At 34.8% G+C, this 21,660-nt stretch overlaps 1 protein-coding gene across 1 annotated transcript in view; it reads left to right on the top strand.

Annotated features, from left to right (window-relative positions):
• Positions 1 to 20,836, top strand: part of THSD7A (thrombospondin type 1 domain containing 7A) — a 287,238-nt gene extending 266,402 nt beyond the window's left edge. Inside the window, exons 21-29 of the mRNA XM_082755177.1 lie at positions 1,957 to 2,074; positions 3,734 to 3,879; positions 4,435 to 4,609; positions 6,304 to 6,477; positions 7,455 to 7,550; positions 11,377 to 11,459; positions 11,790 to 12,000; positions 15,408 to 15,495; positions 17,086 to 20,836. Of these exons, the coding sequence (XP_082611303.1) occupies positions 1,957 to 2,074; positions 3,734 to 3,879; positions 4,435 to 4,609; positions 6,304 to 6,477; positions 7,455 to 7,550; positions 11,377 to 11,459; positions 11,790 to 12,000; positions 15,408 to 15,495; positions 17,086 to 17,170 (1,176 nt within the window). The 3' untranslated portion in view covers positions 17,171 to 20,836. The remainder of the gene's footprint in view (positions 1 to 1,956; positions 2,075 to 3,733; positions 3,880 to 4,434; positions 4,610 to 6,303; positions 6,478 to 7,454; positions 7,551 to 11,376; positions 11,460 to 11,789; positions 12,001 to 15,407; positions 15,496 to 17,085) is intronic.
• Positions 20,837 to 21,660: the final 824 nt, after the last annotated feature.

Here is a 21,660-nt window from a genome sequence, read left to right as displayed (position 1 = left end):
AATGCAAATTTAAGACTTGGTGAGTCTATCATGGTGAGGCATTTGCAGTACTTGTGGTAGTTTATTTGTGGAGAATATGTTAATGTTGTGCCTAATTATTGCTCTGTGCTTGCATGTAGTAGGAAATTCTGGTTTTACTTCCTTTTTAAAGTCTTAACTGCTGGTTTTATGCCATTAACCTTTGCAGTCATTAAAATTAATAAGTTGTGAAGAGTCTAGTTTGCCTTTTTTTTTTTTTTTTCCTCTTCTTTAAAGTCACCTCCTTGGAGATATCCACGGCTATCTGGGATTATGAAAGGCCTCAATGGTGATCAAGGTTCACTGGTGAGAGCCAGTGAAGAGGACAGTCTTTTATGCTGGGAAGCTGCATATCTCTTCATATTGGCAGAACTGATTTTTTTTTTCACATTTTATATCATACACCTAATAATCAACATATTCTTTTAACTCATTCTGAAGCTGTGCAGGCTGCAGAGATTGTTATTGTCATGCTAATATTTATGCCATCAGTTCTATTCCATTTTGCATTATATATTCTCATGTGTGTTAGCTGGAATCTCTCTTCCGCCTTGGATGGAGAAAATCTGCAGCACAGGAGTTTATAAGTGGCTTTACAAGGTCAGATCAAAGGCCCATGTAGCCCACTGTGCTGTATCTAAGCACACACATAGAACTATATCTTTCCTGTGGGGACTGCATTATTTTATAAACAAGATTATGTTTGCTCGAGCACCTGTTTTCAGCTATTGGACTGTCCTCACCAAATGTGTTTTCTTTTTGTTTAAACCTTCAGATTGCTCTACCATTAACTTTTTCAGTCTTTCTCGAGCTCTTAGAAACTTGTTACATATGCAACATCTTTGACAAACAGACTATCAAATGTATGCTCAACCTCCTCCTTTTGTTAGTTTTGAACCTGGCTTCTGTCATCACTTGCTAAATAACGCTAATTTCAGAATAGCATTCTCTAGCACTAGGGGCAGCCTTGAACTAAATTCAGCTGTTAATAGCTTATACTTCAGTATTTTTATATTCCTAATTCAAAATACTTCAATGATACTTCACAAATTGCTTTGTCGTCTATCTATTGTATTGTCAGAGAATGTGGGGACTCCAACATTGCAAATGCAATTTAAGACAGGTCAGAGAAAAGCTTATTAACTGTGATCATTGACATTCAGACATCATCACACTCTCTACCGCCCTGCATCAGAAGTAGCGTGGTCAGCGTGACTAGGGAAGTGTTTGTCCCTTCATACATGACACTGGTTAGACCACATCTCAAATATTGTGTTCAGTTTTGGGCCCCTTGCTACATGAAAGACATTGACTTGCTTGAGCATGTGCAGAGAAGAACAATGAAGCTGTTGAAGGGACCAGAAAACAAGGCTTATAAAGAGCAACTAAGGAAATTAAGGTTGTTCTGTCTGGAGAAGAGGAGGCTGAGGGGAGATCTCAACACTCTTTGCAATGATCTGAAAGGAGGTTGCAGTGAGGAGAGTGTCAGTCTCTTTTCTCAGGTAACAAGTGATAGGACACGAGGAAATGGTGTAAGGTGCACCAGAGGAAGTTTAGAATGGATATTGGGAAGAACTTCTTCCTGGAGAGGTGATCAAGCTTTGAAATAGGCTGCCCAGGGAAGTGGTGGAGTCCCCATCCCTGGAGGTATTAAAGAGATGTGTGGACATGGCACTAAGGGACATGAGTTAATGATGGGACTCGTTCAGTCAGGTTGGTGGCTGGACTTAATGATCTTAAAGATCTTTTCCCACCTAGATGATTTTATGATTCTATGAAGTTAGATTCTAAATGTCCTAATTGCTTTACTTTTTATTTAGTAATGACTTCATGTTTCCTTAAAGCTTATTTGTTTCAGATTCACCCTGTCCAGTGCATACACTGCACTGTTGACACATACTGGATGTTACATGCTGACCATTGAATGTTTTCTTTTAGCTTGGTTTGGAGAAGACATGGCAAATGAATACATCTTGTGTGGTGGAATGTCCTGTAAACTGCCAGCTCTCTGACTGGTCATCTTGGTCTGAGTGCTCTCAGACATGTGGCCTTACAGGTCTGTATGTATTTACAGAATATTTTAAAAACAGCTTTTTTTTTTTTTTCATTTTCTTTTATTTTATTTGTTTTAAGTAAAAGAAGTAATATCTCTTTATGCAGAACTAGAAAATGTAGGTAGTTAGGGTGAATGACGGGGATCTAAATCAACTTTATTCATGGAAATATTGTTTTGATGAGATCATACTCAGGAGAATGAGAATTTGGCCTAAAGTAGTTTCTGACTCCAGGAACAAAGTGAGATATGGTGAATGATATATTGAGACCAAAAGAAACATTGAGGTAAATATTTTTATTTCTCAGGGAGTGGGAGGACTGGGTGTATGATTTCCTCTTGACTTTAACCAGTGGTGATTTTAGAACAACAAAACATGTAGAAGTACATAGTGATTAGAAACGATAACTTCAAGAACCACAAAAAATATCATATTTTTAAACACAAAACAAGAAGCAGGGGAGAGAGTTGCTTTCACAGTGATCACATTAATTTGATTTTTCCCAAATGTTGCTGATTAATATGCAAGTTTTTCAGTATGTATGCAATTCTAGTTATGGAGGAGTCTTGTTATTTATTTGTACTTATATGTATCAGAAGACTTAGAAGTACTGTTGTACTAGGCAACTAAGATATACATACTGCTGAAATAGGGAGGAGGAAGCTCTGCTATGAAACCTCTTTATTCCACAACCTATCTGGAATATGTCACTGTCCTTATTGGACGGTTAGCAGTGTATGGAATGCCATTTCAGCTACTAGGCTCAGAGTAAATCGATCTTCATGGAAGAGCCTGAAGTATAAATATAGATAAGAAAATGGCAGTAGCTGTTATATTTTGTTCTCTTATCTATGCTATATTCCTTAGAAAAGGAAGTGATGTTACTGAGTGGGACTGTCATAGCAATTATTTTTCTGGGGAGCAACTGAGCATCCCCAGGGAGAAAGACATCCAGACTGCAGGAAGAGCTAAGAAAGGCAGGAAAGGAAACAGAAACTCTGGCAAGGAAAGCACCAGCAGTGGAGAGGAGAAAGTGCTTACAGAGACAGGCAGGCATGAGGGAATGCTTCTTTGCAGCAGCAGGGGACAAAGTTTACTTAGTCCTGCTGATGTAGCCTATTATGTTTTTTTCTTTGGGGTTGAGTGAAGAGTCCTCTAACCGCTGCAAAATCTTCATGGATGGACAGGGAAAGTTGCAAACTGCTCCTTGGTGCTGGGATCCCACAGTTAAAAAACATACAATTAGTATTGTGTTTTAACACAATATGTATTAACTCAGGGAAAAACAGGAGCAAATTCCAGATAAACAGTAAGAATATCCACAGAAGAGCCACAAACCTTTACCTTCAGAAGTATTTTTCCCAAGGCTTCTGAATTAGGAAATTCCTACTTTTGTTTGCTGTTACAGGAGCAATCTGAAATCCTGATCAGACATTCTTCTTCATGCAGTACTGAATAAAAGGTGTCTGTCTCAGAAAATATAAATCCATGTAACAAGCAAGAGCCAGCACATTTGCTTTACAGTCTGATTTTTCAAATATGAAAAAAAAAAAAAAATACATTATTCAAACACAATGCTTTTCACCAACACAGAACCATCTTGAAGAACAAATCAATCTAATCACTTTGTTGTTATTTATATTATTGTTTCTCATTTACAGGAAAAATGATCAGAAGAAGGACCATAAATCAACCATTTCAGGGTGATGGGAGGCCTTGTCCTTCTCAGATGGAGCAATTCAAACCTTGTCTAGTAAAACCTTGTTATCGATGGCAATATGGTCAATGGTCTGCATGCAAAGTAGAGGTAAAAGCCATAGGGGACTTTGAAGTTACGGAGCTTGTATAACTAGGCTCATTTGTGACAAGCTTGGATATCTGCTTCAAAGCAGTGTAACCAATTTGCTTCCATATCTCTTATACAAAAGGTGAAGGTTTATTCTTAGAGTTCATATTTGTCAACAGATATAACAATGCCCTACAGATATTCAAAGTATGAAGGTAAACTTTGGTAGCTGCACAGCATTTTTACTAGTAATCAAAATCCTTATAGTGTAAAAGTATATCTGTGGAAATAGATAAGCATCCTTAGTGAAAAAGCCTCATACTAGAAGAAATCTCCACTTGAGATACTATTGTGGTTTCAATTTAAAATCATAAGCTAGCTGAGTACTTTAAATAACAGTGGTAGCAGCAGAATATTTTTTTAGTTTCAAAAGTAAAGAACAATGCCTTTTTCCTACTCAAATGAATGTCTGAGTAGTATAGTTAGGCAAAAAAATAATAGGAGATAATGACACACAGACCAGTTTTAGTCTTTTGGTACTGTCTCTGTCCAGCATCCATGTATTTCCTTCCACAGGATGCTCAGTGTGGAGAGGGGACACGAATGAGGAACATTTCCTGCGTGGTTTTTGACGGATCCACTGAAGATGTGGGCAAAGTAGTAGATGAGGAATTCTGTGGAGAAATAGAGCCTATTATAGATGGTAATAAGAAGATGGTGCTTGAGGAAACCTGCACTGTTCCTTGTCCAGGTAAGAAAGCTATTCAAATAAATGTTGTGTTTCAAGACTGGCAGGTATCCTTACTGTTATTGGTGCCTCAGTGAGCAACAGGAAATAAAATCCTTTTCATGTACTTTACTGATTTGACTAATCCATCAAATGACCAATAGAATTATGGCTTAAAGACAATATATTATTATTTGTTTAAATACCATTTTTAAAATAATATAAAATGCATCTCAGCCACAGTTTGTAACTAATATGAATGTATTTTTTCATAATAATATTTTGAAATAAAACTCTTGAAGAAAGAATGCTGATATACAGCTATGTATTTGCTTTAAGCTTATAAGACCACATAACAGCTTTATTAACACTTTTAATGGTTGCTGAGAACACAATGTGTTTCATGGGTGTCTATGGAAATTAAGCTACGGAGTCTTATTTTTTTTTGTTGTTGTTTAAAGGGGCTTTTCCAAATGAAAGCAATATTTTGATCTCTGAGAAAATTTGAGTGTCTCTAGTACTTAAACTCTGCGGACCTGACATTCACTGTTACTGCACGTTGACTGAATCCCCTCCTACTGACACTGCTACTGAGAAGGTTTAAGAGCCTATAGCACTATTTAATTTCTAGTAAAGCTCTTCCAGTTCATTTCAAATGCTTACTTGTAGAATTTTAAGTATATTTCTCTTGTTCAGCAGAGTCATTAGTGATGTGTCTTCAGAAGTAGTGATTAACTCCTTCAGTATTAATGTAGCTAACATTCTGTTCTCTTTTTTCTCAGAACAATTTTCCAATTAATTTCAGATTCATTTTCCAATACAAAGTACTTAAAAATGGAGAAGCTTCATACACTACATAGAATCTTTCATCTAGACTATACACAGCATTCCAACTGCATGATTTTCACATATTTCTACCTTTTAAATAAGAATTGGAAAAATAAAATGCTGTTATGCTTTGTTGTTAGTCAAATATATATACAAAAAAGATGTTGCTTACTGCTTGATTTTAAATTATGCTGAGCAGTAACCTGTTCTTCAACAATCTCACATTTAGCCAGTACAGATAACTGCCCTGTGGGGATGTGCTAATGATATGTTCCAACTAATGTTTCCAAAAATCACTACTTGCTTTCCTATTATGCATACATCAGTTCTTCAATTATTCATTTCTTCACATGCTTTCCTAATGTTAGCAAATAAAATACCTTCATTAATCAGGCATCTGGTCAACACAGTACTGATTGTATCTGTCATCAGTGTAATGCAAGGTAGCATGAATTTTTAATAGCTCTTTCACTGAAATAATGAGAACTAAGAGGTTTATTTATGAGTCTGTGTACAGTCTAGTTCCATTTTATACTGCAGTTTTAACAAAATGCTCTTTTTATGTTCTTCCTAAGATCTTCCTTAATGTTCTTTAGCCAAACTCACTAACTTATTTCACCAGTAGAATTTTATTTTTCAGTTTTATGCTATAACATCCTGCATCTCTCCATAGCATGGAATAGTCAGAATAGACACTTTAATTGCTTTCCCTTTTCCTTTTTGTATAAGTCATTTTTAAAAATAGGAATGAAAGCACCTAAAGTGGGAAAATTAATAAAAGGTTTTGAGGATTTGGTCTTTTTTTTTTTTTTTTTTCCTAAGACATACTCATTGCCAAAACCTCTTCACATATTGGTTACTTTTCACCTTATAAAATTACTGCTTGACAGGGGACTGTTATTTGAGAGAGTGGTCAGAATGGAGCCTTTGTCAGCTAACCTGTGTTAATGGTGAGGATCTTGGCTTTGGAGGGATACAAGTCCGGTCTCGAGCAGTCATCATTCAGGAGTTAGAGAATCAGCATCTCTGTCCAGAACAGGCTTTGGAAACAAGACCATGCAATGGTAAGCACCAAAATACACATAAGACCATTACCCTTCCTGTAAGAAAAAAAAAAAATTACAGAGCTACAGCAAGTTTGTTTTCTTTCTGCTGAGGTTATCAAAATTAGGAAAATATGGGAAATTATGGGAACAGAGAAATGCACTCAATTTTTTTTGTTTTCCGAACAGAAAAACTTATGTTAACTATCACATGTTTCCACTTTAACCACTGTTATTTTTAATCCTTTTTTAATAATGAAATATCTTTGTGTGGTTTGGGGAAAAAAAATAATAATTGCCTTATCTTCTTGATAACTTCCTAATAAAAAAAAAAGGTCTTTTAAGTTTTGATGCATAACTGAATTTAGAATTCTGTTTACCCTTTGAATTTTTGTTAATCACATGACAATGACTTTAGAAAGTATCCACCATACTGCTGGTTCTGGACAAAGTATCTAAGAAAAATCATTTCCTGTCCATTGAGATGCTAGACATATAGAGCAAAAAGGAATTTTATAAGTGAGCTCAGGTACAGAAAGATTTAAGACTGATTGTTTTATCCCAGAGAGGTGTACAGCAGAGCAGAGATGTGAAGCCAGATACAGCCCAGCCTACTTTACTATTCACTGGAGCAGTGACCGAAGCTCAGCTTACCAGGAAAGAAACCTGACTCTTAAATGGCTTTTGCACAACAGTTGGGCCACAACCATTACAATGTCTGGAAATGTCTGTTTTGCCCATTAACTGAATTGGGTTTACTCCACATACAGTGTAATGAACATTATAGTTAGTGTCCAGAAGATGTCTGGTCTATCAGGTTATGTATCCACTATGTGCAGACCTCCATGTGTACAGTGTACCTTTCTAAGTTTCTGGGTGAGGGAAGGTCCCCGTAAAAAGCATTAAATTTAACACATCTGGTCTACTGATGAGCGTGGCCAGTGGTAGCCTAAAACCTTATCACCAACTTTCTTGAAAAGTAGATGTTCTCTTTGTAGATGGCCAGTGCTATGAATACAAATGGATGGCTAGCCCATGGAAGGGATCTTCTCGAACTGTGTGGTGCCAAAGATCAGATGGATTAAACGTCACAGGTAACTTCATTTTATGTATACACAAAACCCTGGAAAACAAGTGGATAACACTTTTGTTTCCAATGAATGGAAGAAGAATCTGCTAAAAACACTCATTCTTGATATATGAATCAATATACTGTTGTTGAATCGTTATATTTTTGCATACTAAAGATGTCAGTTCTCTTCCAGAATTATACAGCATGTAATGGTAAAAGCAAATACAAATGTTGTTTTCTATATTGGACCTGAAATATTTTGTATTGTATATTTTTACAAGTCATTTACATGCATCTAAATTTAGGGTTTCACATTTCAAGACCTACAACAAGCAGAACTTTTACACAATGCATATACAAATGCAGAGAGAGAAAGAAAGCTTGATAATATCAGGCATATATCATATACCTCCTTATAATTACAAAATAACAGATTTTAATAAATATGCTGATATAAATGTATTACTTTACATTAATGACATAAATGTTTAGGAGGATAGTTCCATAGACAGCTCTTAGATGTAGTTACTTTTGATACAAGACAAAGTACAAAACACAATAAATAAAGAATGACTGAGGTCTCTGAATTCAATAAATTCTTCATACACATTTATTTTTCAGAATTAGGGTTTTATTTAATGAGAGTTATGCATTTGTTGTTTAAATAGCTTTGATATCAACCAAGGTGATTGATTGTAAGTACATCCTCAATTCCAGCTATTGTCAGGTCAGTCAAAGAGGCTGAGCTCTAATGGATGGACTGCCAATACCATACTTCTTAATGATGGAATTCACTGCAAAAATCTGTTTTGTCACTGAAATAAAGCATTTGTATTATTTTTACAAGGTATTGAAATAATAGTTGATAGCCAAAAGTCTCTTTTGCAAGTGTCACCTTGTGCTGCAGAAATACTAAATGCATCGCACTGAATGAACAGGGCATTATTTATGTACCTTAATTGCTTCCTGCTTAGCTATGATGCTTATATGGTAAGTTAAACTTTAAGTCAGAATTTTTTTTGAGAGAGTAATATGTGATATTATCTATTAAATGTCCTATAGAATTTCAGAATAAATAGCATCTTGAAGATTATGGCTCTGAAATGTTAAAAAGCAGAATATATTTATAAATCACAGTCAGTCACATATAAATAATAGTTTGTTCTCATGTGACTGAATACAGCCACGTGATAAATTCCAGGAAAGAGAAATGTATGAATTTGTGTTACTGACAGATTTTTCATGATTCTCTCCTTTATAAGCATAAATAAATGGGTAAGTGGAACACATTCTTCTGTACTGTAAGTTCCATGAGTTTAGCAGTATTTAATTTAGTATTTAATATAGCCTCATCATTATTTTCTGATTTAAACATTTTTTTATTCTTCAAAATTCTTTTAATAAAAATGATAACCTGGCATTTATAAAACACAGCCATATGTGAAAAATAGGAATTATAATAATAACAACAATAATAATAATACATTACTCTTAGTTACCAAAGGAATATTATATCAGACTAACAAGGATATGGAAATAGCCTATTTACTAAGGAAAAGTAGTAGCTTTAGTTTATTTAGAATATCAGAGAAATATTTGATGAGCTATCCTGTGCATTTATAGTGGTCAGTTTTAAAGAGATGAAATTACAAACGTATAACAAACTATCAGAAAGACAGATTGTAACAGATTAAAACTGAGAAGAGAATGGCTGGTTCTGAGGGTAAGTTAACCTGCTTAGTCCAAAGTCTTACCTTATTAATTTAATTAAATGGCCCAAAGCATAGTTATAAAATATTTGAGAATATGTTCACCCCAGAGGAGGACTATAATATTATATGAAAAAGGTGGAAATACTATAAGAATGAGTAATAAAATAAGCTAAATATTATTAAGAAAAAGTACTAGTTCATATTCTTGCTACCTGCAGTTGGTGGGACCTTTGCAGAATACTATGAATATCTTGATCATCCGTTTTCAGAAAAAGTGTTCAGAGAGAAACAGATGGGAAGAGGGAAAAAGATGGGAAGATCCTCTACTTTGAAACATACTTCATAGCTTTTTGTGTTAACAATAGGAACAAAAAACTGCCATAACTACATAGATGGAAAAAAGGATCTGAGAACCATACTAAATCCTCACAGGACTTCCTAGGCAGACAAATCTAGGTTCTATATTGTGTTCCTCTTTACTTTTTTTTTTTTTTTTTTTTTTTTTTTTTCCCTGTATGTTTTTAAAGCTATGGTACCTTTCTGATTTGAAATGAAGACAAGTGGAAAATTCCAGAAACTGTAATCATCTGTTTCCATACAATGCAAAATATATTTCTGTTATATTCTTGATTGTTTTCAAACAAATCACTTAGGTATGATGTTCTGTGAGAACTTTTCTGAATTAAGTATATAATTGTTAAGCAGGTTGTAAATACACGTTTGTGTTTTTTTGTTTGTTTGTTTTTGAAAATGCTTTGTATAAACTGCAATATTTAAGAGATCAAACTAACAGGTACACATACATGATTGATTTAGATAGAAGTTACTTATTTTGATCTTGAATCAACACATTACTTAGATGACTTTACTTTAAGGCAGTTCTTTACTGCCTTATTGTTGCGCATCTGGCTTTAAGATAGTGTATTTTAATTTAGACATTATTATTATGCTGGTATTTTAATGCCTTTATTTATTTATTTTCTTGTATAATATTACTGTGCTGAATAGTTCTTTTTTACTTGAAGGTGTTGTTTCCCATGGGCGATGAAGCAACTCTTTCCTTCTTCAGCTTGCTTGGATGACTGATATTTTATTTCATAGATGCTCACAGGCATGTGATTTGTATGCTAGGATGTACAATTTTCCTTTCTGGATGTGGGAAAAACTTACGTCAGCCAGCAGTTTACTTTGTTCTTCATCAGCCATCCTGTTAACACTTGGGTCTATGTAACCACATCTAACTGCATCTGCTATGGTTGTGACCTATCTCAGCTATCAGGATTTCATTATCATATCACACCAGTATAAAAAGGCAATTAATTTGGGAGATGCAGAATAAATTGTCCCATTGTAGTATAAATGTTAAAGTACGTAATACATATTCCTCTTCTGAAAGATAGAAGGAAAGCCAGGTACATTCAAACTGATTCTAAATATATTTTTAAGTCATTCTGGCTGAAATGATAGTGAAAGCCTGATTGTGTGCATTGGTCCATAACAATAACTGCACTGTACATAAAGATGTAGCTATGAGAATTAGAATACTATAAAAAGGAAGAAAGTCTGCAAACAGTTATATCAGTACCATAGCATTCAGTGTGTGTTCTTTTTCTGAAAAAGCTCTCTTAGACTAGCATGGCTTCATAAGAGGCAAAGCTATAGAATGTGTAAAAGTGAGTAATGAGGAGCATCAGAAAACAGGTATCCATTCATAAACTGGATGAGTATTTTGTTTTTAGTTTGATAGGCAAATATATAAATAAAAGATATCCTTTCATTGTGGCACAGTTTTAATATGATAGTTTTAAGGAGGGACCTAGGAAACAAAAATGTTTCCCCGAGCACAAAACATTTAAACTTTTCTGAGCAACAGCAAATGAACAAAGGGAAAAAAAAAAAAAAAAAAAAAAGTTCAGTTGCCAAATATTAGTTCTCTAAAATGCGCATGAGTGGAAATAAGTAAGCTATATCCTTACTCTACCAATAAAATATTTCACCTAGAATTAAGAGTAGGACTCTTAAATTCAAATTAGTAATAAAATGGTAATCCATGACATACTGTAGCAAATAATAACATCAGTAATTTCATCAGTGGAGAGGTGTTACCATGTCAAAATATGATTTTCTGTCCTACAGGGGGCTGTTTAGTGATGCGCCAACCAGATGCTGACAGGTCATGTAATCCACCGTGCAGTCAACCCCACGCTTACTGCAGTGAGGTATGTGCTACTGCATTGGAGCATTAAACACCCCCATGAGGGCTTCCCACACCCTGCATTTTAAAGATTGCGCCAATAAAAAGTATTTTCAGAGATTCTGCTAATCGTTATTTGTTAAAATCAACCTCAGACCAATTTCCACCTTTCAATTAAATGTTGAATAATCTCTGTTGATTTGGTGCAATCCTGCATAAAAATATATGAAGAGGTACTCTCCAGGCTAACAGTCATCAAAACAGTCTTCTCTTCCAGTCATCCATGTTGTTATGCCTTATAGCTCACAGGAAACTGTTTTTCTGCTACACAGTGTAAAACACTTGTTCCCTACAGACTAGAACGTGCAGTTGTGAAGATGGATACACTGAAGTAATGTCCTCTGATGGCACACTCGAACAGTGTACTCTCATCCCGGTGGTGGTGATCCCCACCATGGAGGACAAAAAGGGAGATGTGAAAACCAGTCGAGCTGTGAACCCTACCCAGCCCTCCAGTAACCAGTCAGGACGAGGAAGGACCTGGTTTCTACAGCCTTTTGGGCCAGGTGAAGTCATGCAATGAGCAGTTCATAATGCTAACTACTGCTGCAGGGCCTGGCATTTACATTTTTGTGGTGCCAAGGAAGGAAACAAAAATCCTTAAATGTTCATTTAAGAAGACGGGCATCTGCCTTGACTGAAAACAGAGGAAGAGCCATAAGTAAATCCCTACCCTTCTCAATATATTTAATGACATCTTGTATTACAGAACATTTCTTTTAATCTCTGCTACTTAAAATTCACAGAGCCTATTTGAAATTAGAAATTTGTTGATTTCAAAAGTGCAAGCCAGGATACTTGATTATGCTATCATAATAATGCTGTTGAAAGAGGAGTGAGGAGGCTCTGAAATCTGTAGAGGATAAGGGCTGCTTGAAGTTTGCTGTCGCGCCAAGAATTGCAGGGAAACAATCAGTATAGATATGGTAATGCTTTTCTTCCATATCCATATCTAAACTAATTCATGTTAGACAAAAACTGGCCATAATCTTGATATTTAGCATAGACACGCTCTAAATCACTATAGGCAACATTTGCTCATATGATTGACTGTGTTCTTCAGAGCTGAGCAAGCACTTGAGTGGTAAGAAATATATTGACAGTTATCTCACTAAAAAATACTTGATAAAGTCCATCATGTAATCAAATTTCAGTAAATATTTTCTGATACTAACACTGATATAAATAAAACTTTCATAAAATATAAATTACATAGAGCTAAATATCCTTCCACACTTGTGTCTTAGTATTTATTTCTTACTGAAACTTTTGTGAATGTTTGAATTCTGAAGATTGAAAACAGCATCTTTACACGCATAATCCCTAAAATGCTGCAAGTAGAGAACTGCAGCAATACTTCCAATAGGGAGATTAAATCATGTTTGGGTTAGAAGTACTTCAGTTAGGTCCCATTAGTCCTAGTAATATTGACTGCTTTTTGCACTGTGATACTATATTTGATACCTGCGATAAAATGGTCTTTACTCCAACTAGTTAGTACTTTAATCCACAATAAAAAAGAAAACTGAACTTTTCTGGTCCTCCTGTAAAAAAGTAACATCTTACCAAATATGCTATTTTTTTTTATTCACTCTAGCTAACTCCACTTAAAAATGCCATAGGGTGGACTGTAGCAGTAGGAGTGCTGACAATAACCAAATGTCAGATAGTTTCCTTTAACTGCATAGAACGAGGATGCTCAAGTCATCTAACACATGTTTTTTGGAACAAGGAATGGTTGACAGATTTCATGAAACCTCACCAATTTTCCAGTAATTCCTGGTTTGAGTTAGGAAGGAGATGAGACATAGCTCAGCTCATATATAAACAACAGTACTAAATAGAACTAATACCTCCAGTGAAGGTATGAGCAAATGTGTAAGACAGTAAACATTTGGCACTTCAGACGAAGTTTTACACTTGATTGTTTCCATTCCAGGATTAGGTAATTATGAAAAGGTTTTGGTTTACTCTACTGTGATTATTCCTCTTCATGCAGTTACTAAGTCTAGGTTTAGAATAGTCTTAAATAGTTTTAAAGTCTTTCACACTCTTTAACATATTATATTGCAGTTCCAGAAAGGAAGGTATTTAGACTGTCCTTGGTCTGTGCTGATATATTACCCAAAGCAGATGAGTTTGAGACACCCATTCCCTCATATACTTAGAAATAATCCATCCCAGGGGAATTGAGAATGCCTGGGTTCGATGCATGTGCTTGCATAATATGAATGACCTCATTAACAGAGTTCCCTGTTTTGACAAAATTAAATAAATCTATACACAAAATAATGTCAGTCTTCTTTCAAGGAGATAATACAAGCATACAAACAGAATACATGTTAAAACAAACAAACCCAGAACAACCCCAAACCCATTACATTTACCAATGGAAATAAACCAAGGAGGGAAGAAAATTACCTATTTAGAAGTACTGAAGTCTAAATTCCTCTTATTCCTACCATCATATCAGTGGATATATCAGGTCAAATCTATTGTTTAATCCATCTTTAATGGATCAGTTATTTCCATTATATGAGTTATAATGTTATTAGTTTGATGAGTATAATGAAGCTAAAATGTTTTTATATTAATCTTAACCAAGTTGTTCATGACTGTTAGAGAACAGAAAGCCTGAAATTAACTGCACAGCAATAGAGTTGAATACTGAATGAATACCGATGAATACTGTGAATCTGAACAAAGCCAGTCTGCATGACTTTTGTTCTTATTAAATTGCAGAAACATCAGCTGCATTGGTTATGTCTTTTTTGGTTCTACAGAGGTATCAGGAAGCAATAAGTATTTGGTCAGAAAAAGAGTAGCTGTGTTTGCTTACTGTGATGTTGCAAATATACACATGGCTTCATGGAATAATGATTTTGCCCCTTGCAAATGAAATACTTCAGCTTTTAATGGAATTTTCAAGGCAGTGCAACAAGGCTAGCAAGTCCCATGTAAAAGCATATTTTCAAAAAGCAGTTTAGCAGCGTGTAAAATTAGCCATATAAAAGTAGGGAGTCAAACAGCATGCTCTAACCTTGGGTTGCTCATTTGGGGTTCAGAAAGGGAAACAAAAACAAAAACAAACAAAAAGACAAAGTCACACGATTCTTCCCTTAGATTTCCAAGGATAAGCATCTAGGATCAAGGCAAACAGGAGAGTGGGGATGTATACCTCAGCCTGCAGAGACATCATGTCCAAAATACAAACTGCACAGGCAGCACATAAGTACGGTCCTTGTTAGAAACAGACTGTTGCTTTATTTCTGAGCATGGGTTGTCCTTTTTGGTAATGTTTGGCTTGTTCTGTGAGGGGAAGTTGTATAACAACAAAACTTGCATTTGGTATAAGAAGAAATTGAAAAATTACTTTCTGCTTTGGTGAAAATTGTGTATGTGCAGCTAAGATTTTGATGAGGTAAAACAAGCATTAAACATATTTTAAAATGTAAAATTAAGTAGCTACAAGAATGAAAGTAGCAGACAAACTATTTCCAGAGGTAGAATGGAAAGTGTTAAAAGCATAAATGATCTCTAGGCTGACATGCTGCATTGCCATCCTGCTGAAGGAATTGCCTGTTACCACTGGGCCCAGGGACTGGGTTCCTTGGGTCTCTCACTTGCTGCCACGCTGCCTCTGCCCCACATCTCAGCTCCGTTTGGATTTTCCAGACTTCAGCTGAAAAGCAGAACAGAAGTACACAGAAAAGCTATTGCTCAGTTGTTTAATAGTATTAAGCTATAATTGCTTGTGAAGACATTTATTATGGATTATAATTTAATAGTATTAAGCTATAATTGCTTGTGAAGACATTTATTTTGGATTATAAAAGTATTTCTATACCATATCAGAACTAATAATTCAACAAGACTAACTCAAACACTACTGACTAACATTCATTCCTTTTAGATGGGAGGCTGAAGACCTGGGTTTATGGTGTAGCTGCTGGTGCATTTGTTTTACTCATCTTTATTGTTTCTATGATCTATCTAGCCTGGTGAGTTCTTTAATTATTTACAAGCAAGCAGTCCCACACAGACTGTAATGCAAACATTTATATATGCAGCTGTAGCAACTGCAGGGTCTTCTGTGAACTGTGATGTTTAAATTCCCATGTTCTTTTGTCCAAGCTGAGGTTCATGAACTCTGATTGTAGCCCAGATGATGGATAAACTGACAGACTGTCTTGAGGTCAGGAGAACTTCTTGCAAATACGTCATATCTCGGTGTATAGCTTATTTTTGCTTAGTTTATCTCTGTTAAGAATGACTGTACTGTGTCCATGATAATTTCATTGTAGCTGTATCAGAAAGTGAAGAGAAAAATAGCAAGAAGGAAATTTAATAACCAGGCAAGTCTGATTTGATATTTGACAGGATATAGAGATATACAACCACAATAAGGCTGGAAGTTTTCTCATGTGTTTTTCATAGATGAAATCATATTCTGTTGAAAATCTTATTGGCTGAGTAAGTGAATTTTTATTTTATTTTTTTTTTTGCAAAAGCAAGTAATTTTTGAGAATGCTCTCCCTGAAGTTTTTTGATCCTGTTTGGAATTTCTGATTCAAATGACTGTGAAGGTAGAAGGTGAGAGAAGTATGGTCTTAGACACCGGGCTCTTGGCTGTACTGCATAGGCAGCATTTGGGGGACTTCTGGATTTGTTATTTTTTTAGTAAATGTTCCCCCAAATCTCACTTATCTGTAAGTAAGGAAGAAAATATTGTATTTTCTGAGGGAAAGAAAATCCATTAGCCTACAGCTCCACTGCAGATTTGTCAGAATGAGGCCACTGCAATCCCATATTTTGGAAACAATGGTTTTGATTTGAGCAGTCTGATTGATATAGCTGAGATAAACTTTTTGGAAAACAATGAGGATACAGAGGCCCAATTTAAAGAAATGCTTGTAGTATTGTCTAAAATAAGTCAAGAACTAAAGCTCACATAATCTAACTAAAGATAAAATGAATATATTACACATTTTTCTTTGGCTTGGTGACTTTTTAAAACTATGGTAAATGTATTGGAAATACTGCTGGATTAAAATCAAATTCAAAGCTAGACAGGGAAGGATTATGGCTCAAAACCATATTCCTTCTATTTGAGAATTGAGATTTTAAAATCTAGAATTACCTTTAGTTACTCTAGAGAGTATAATGACATAAAACTAATTACAAGATGGAACTTTAAGGAGGAAACCCTTGATATGACAAGAGAACTTAAGATTTGAATCACATAATTTATAAGAACCTGATTGCTGCTTTGATACATGACCAAATATTGCTCTGGGCTTTTCTGAAAACTGTCTGATCTTGCACAATTATGTGCCAAGGATTTCACCAAAGTCATGTCAGCACCCTAACAGCCTGTTTCCGGACAACTGAGCTTTGAATTAGGTGTTGCTTTGAGTTGATAAAGAGATAATTGTTGATTCAAGTGAAGGTTTTAGGTATGTAGCTTTTACAAATGAACAACTGAATGCATTATCTTAAAATGACACAGTCATCTTTCATTTAAGAATGAAATCCATCATTTCTATGTCATCAGTTTCTTGTTCTATTTACAAATTATCTTATTGTTTCAGCAAAAAGCCAAAGAAGCCTCAGAGAAGGCAGAACAACCGACTGAAACCATTAACCTTGGCTTATGATGGAGATGCAGATATGTAGAATATAACTTCTCATGGTGACAAATGGAGTCTTAATTATTGGATTGGAATCAGAAGGTATCCAAAGCCACAGGGATTTTCTATGGAGTGGATTAAGTGTTTTGAATTCTTTTTTTTTTTCTTTTTTTTTTTAATTCTTTCTTTTTGGTAACTGCACCACGGAGAAAGACAGGTGGATTTCATAATGTCTATGGATATTCAAGGTATTATTGCTTTACTTTAGACCATCAGCACTGAGAAATCTGGCAGAATCATGTTAATAGACACTGCAGTTGGAGATTTTTGTGGTCTTTCCTCAATCTTACAAGCTATAAGCACCGCTTCTGTCTCCAGAATACTGTAGCTGACATTGTATTAACAGTTGAAAGCCCCTGCAACATTAACCAAGTATAATCAGTACGCATGAAGACTTTGTACCAAGCTGTCTATGACTCTTTATATTCAAGCATAACATATATACTCAGTTGAACCATATGTATTACTCTACCAGATTATATACTTGTTAAAGAGCATTTTAGTGCTTAATACGAAATTAACTTTTAACTGAGACTAACCCACGAGCAAGTTCAACAGTCTGGCAGTTGATGATAACTTGTGTTAACCTGCATTTCAGAGGGCAAAGACTCACTTGCAAAATTCTGTCCTGTTATCACTCCAAAGTATAAAGGCCTCATGTATACATCCAGAAAGGAGGCGTTCTCAGATTTTCTAGCAGTTGCTGTCTGGAAAAAAAGAATACCCATTGTAAATGTTACAATACGTTTCTACTTTCTCTAACTCAAACTGTTGCCTGCATCTTTTTTGCTACATGTAAGGCAATTTTTTGCACTATATTAGTGCAGCATGATATGCACTTAACTAGTATTGCCATAGAAACCGCCTCTTTTCAGAAAGGATGATGATGTATCTTGTGCAAGGAGTGTCAAGTAGACTGGTCTTGAATCCTGAAGAGAGTAGCGTTCAGTTTGGACTGCAACTGGATGGAATCTGCTAAAGACGTGTACTGCATACACCATGTCTCGTCACAGCGGCCATTTGTAGTCTATGTCATGGCAGTAATACAAGTGTCTAGTTTCTTGCCCCATCTACCTATACAAGTATAGATTGTTCTGCTGGTTTCTAATTGTACTTTGAAAACTGTTTATGACTAGATTTTTTATATTTGTTAACTTTGTTAGAAAAAAAAAGAAAAAGAAAAGCAGTTGCCCTCTAATCTTGAGTGACATACTTACTGTCTAAAAAGGTATTCTGATTGTTTGTTCAACTAAAAGAAAAAGGTTATGCTTTTTTTTTCTTTCACTAATGACAGCATTTTCACTGTTGCTGACAGTGCAATACTCAGAGCCCTTTTTTTTTATCTTTTCTAATTAGGATAATTGGATAGACTCTTTTAATTATTCAGTTAAACTCTTGAGTGTACTGGCAAGTAAACAGTAAGATAGTAGTTTTGCCATTTTAATAGTCATAACTTTTTTTAAAACTCCGGCAGTATAAAAGCTCACTGTTAACCTCTCCCATGCTTATGGCATTTCAGTGTTACGCTTCTGACAGGAAGCTTATTGACTTGCCACTGTATCTACATGCCTCTAACAGACGTGATTCATGACCTGAGAAGGGTTATTCTCATAAAATGGCTTCTGTGTGTAGCCTGACGCAAACATATAAGTGACTGTGCCACTATTAAGCAATACAATTACAAAATTTTATCAGGCAACCTGTCAAAAATAATCAAAAATGTAAAGCTCAGTATTAGGTTCTCAGGTCTTTTTTATAACCTAAACCATTTCTGCCTACTCATCGCACTATGTACTCAAGAAGCACCAGTCTTTGCACACTGAATAAAACTGTAGCTTTGCAAACTTTGGCCAGTATTCACTGAAATCAATGACAACTCTCATTTATGTCAACAGATAACATCAATCTTTAAAATTACCTACTTTTATTCCATATAGAACCAATGTTAATTTTGTGCAATGTCCAAGAAAAAGTATGGCCCTACTTTAACTTAGCTAACTTACCTTACCAGTGTGGTGTTACTGTAAAAAGAAAATGATCTTACTGCCACTGCATAAGTACTTGTCTGAATGGGAATAATAAGCAGAGAGGAATGATAGTAAAAATCTTTTGTACATGTTTATTTTCTCATTTTACACCTTGAACCACAGCTGGTGAAGTGCCATGGCCCCCTACCTCAGCAGTGGTTCATTCACATATGTGTTGCAGAACTGGGGGCTTCAGTCTTACATTTCTCTGTAAAGATCCATAGGAAAGAAAAAAAGAAAACCAAATCTTCATGTATTTAATTATTTCAGCATTCCTGAGTAGGAAACAAGAAAAAACTGTTTGATTCCTATTTTATCAGACATGCAAAAAATAAGACAAAAAAGTTGTAAAGTTTTAAAGAATAGTTAAAATGTGGAAACAAAAAGCTTAATCATGATTTCTGTACTTTAAAAGTCTGATTTTGTGTTGTCAAATGGTATTGAACTAATAGTGAATTGAGGAAACAGGGTTTCTTTCATTGGCAATGAGACAACTCTATGCATTATACAGGCTGGTTTTAGCAGAAGCTGTTGTCTAGTTTTTACCTTGAAGATTTCTATGCCCAAAATCTAAGTTAATAAAATGAAGCTAAAGGCATACCTGTTTCTCCCTAAATAGTACTTAAAAATAAAGAAAGGGATAGGAGTTTATTTAAATATGTTTGGCCTTTGCAATCCATGCAAGTATTTTAGTATGCATCACATTTTATATCTGATCAGCGAATTTTGCTGATGCACATCTGCATCATACTAGTGCTGCATTTAAAATATATAGTGCATTTTTTATCTCTATTATTTATGAACAAAGTGCACAGAAACTTGAAGCCAGAATGGCTTCCCTCTTTATCAAGAAAAAAAAAAAAAAGGCTATAAAGAGGGCTGAAATTGTATGTAAAGCTAGAAGTTGCAAAGGTGACTAAGCCCCTTAGCACTGACACAGAAATAAATAATAGGTGAGCTATCAGTACAGAATGAAAAGCAATTTGCTTTAAAAATCAGAGTGTTTCTACAAATCCAGTGCCTAAAGCAGCCACTACCGTAGATTGTTAGTTTGTGAAAGTAACGTTTCCAGTGATCAAATAAATCATTCAGAAAATAGCAAAGTAGACATTTTCCTGTTGATGTGGTGGTTTGTATTTTCCTTTTTAAATCTGTAGTTTCTAGATTGCTGTGTCTGCTTTGAGTCCTGGAGCAGTTCCTTTTTGAAGCTTTGGTGCAACTGCACAAGCTTGTTTATATTTAGTATAAAGTATCCATTTTGAAGCTCCCTTCCTCCTGTCAAAATGTAATAAAGTTTGTTTTCCAGTATTACAATCGGAAGAGACCAATTTAAAAACTCTGTGTATAAATCACTGTAAAATATACCTTGAATTAAATGGAAATCTGTCTTTTTACCTTTATGTAAATTGTGGTCACCCAAAGTTAAGAGTTTATTTTGCCTAACTTAATTTACTTGAATATTTATTTTGTAGAACAAGGAGGCAGCTGTCTGAGGAATGTTTACTTTTTTTTTTTTTTTTTTGTTATTGTTGATTTGTAAATTGTGTAATGCATTTTTATTTTTTAAATTATATACATTTCTTTTTTAAAGCACAAAATGTTTACGTACAACTGCAGATTTGTGTATATTGTCACTAAGCTTTATTCAGTTAATACAGATGACATGAAAATGTAACAAGTCTTACATTTTCATCTGGGTTATTTTTACATAACTGATGTATTGCTGACAATAAATATAAACACAAAATCATTTCATGTCTTTTTTTTTTTTTTTTTTAGTGGATGAAGTATACTGTTCTGGGATAGAGCAACAATAAAAGCTATCCAAAAAGCCAAGATATGACCACCTTTTAAATAGTCTTATTTTTTTGAAAGAAGTTGGTAAAGTACTTTCTTTAAAATAGTATTTGTCTTAAAAAAGAAAGAAAAATACTTTCTGATATACGATCAAAGCCCATTCCTGCAGTCCTTGTTCACATAAAAGTTTACAATGCATATTTACTTGATCAATATATGTATATCCAATAAATCAATAGTATATATTTACATGCCAGTTCTATATGCCAGACTTCAGTCCAATTTTATTAATTACCTCCCCAGTAACTCTTTCATGCTAACCCTAAACAGGTTTCAACCCAACTTTGAGAGCACACAACTCTGATTTTAGAGGCATATCAGAATTTCCAAAAGTTCCTACTATCTACATTATTTTCTTTTGCTGGAATCTACAGAAGCATTAGAAATTGTCTTTCCATCTGCAATTTAATAAATGAAGATTTTAAGTCATTTAAAGCTGTTCAATTCAGTACAGACAGAATTCTACAAACAGTTAAAAAATAATACTTGGAAGACCAAGAATAAAATTCCCGTTTCAGCTCTGTGGAAGAGAATTACCTATTGTATGCTAAGATCATAACTTCTTCACATTCGGTAACGACAACTTGTAATA

Source organism: Aythya marila (assembly GCF_965140915.1).
Source record: "Aythya marila genome assembly, chromosome: 2".
NCBI lineage: Eukaryota > Metazoa > Chordata > Aves > Anseriformes > Anatidae > Aythya > Aythya marila.
This window is presented reverse-complemented; position numbering and strand designations above follow the sequence as displayed.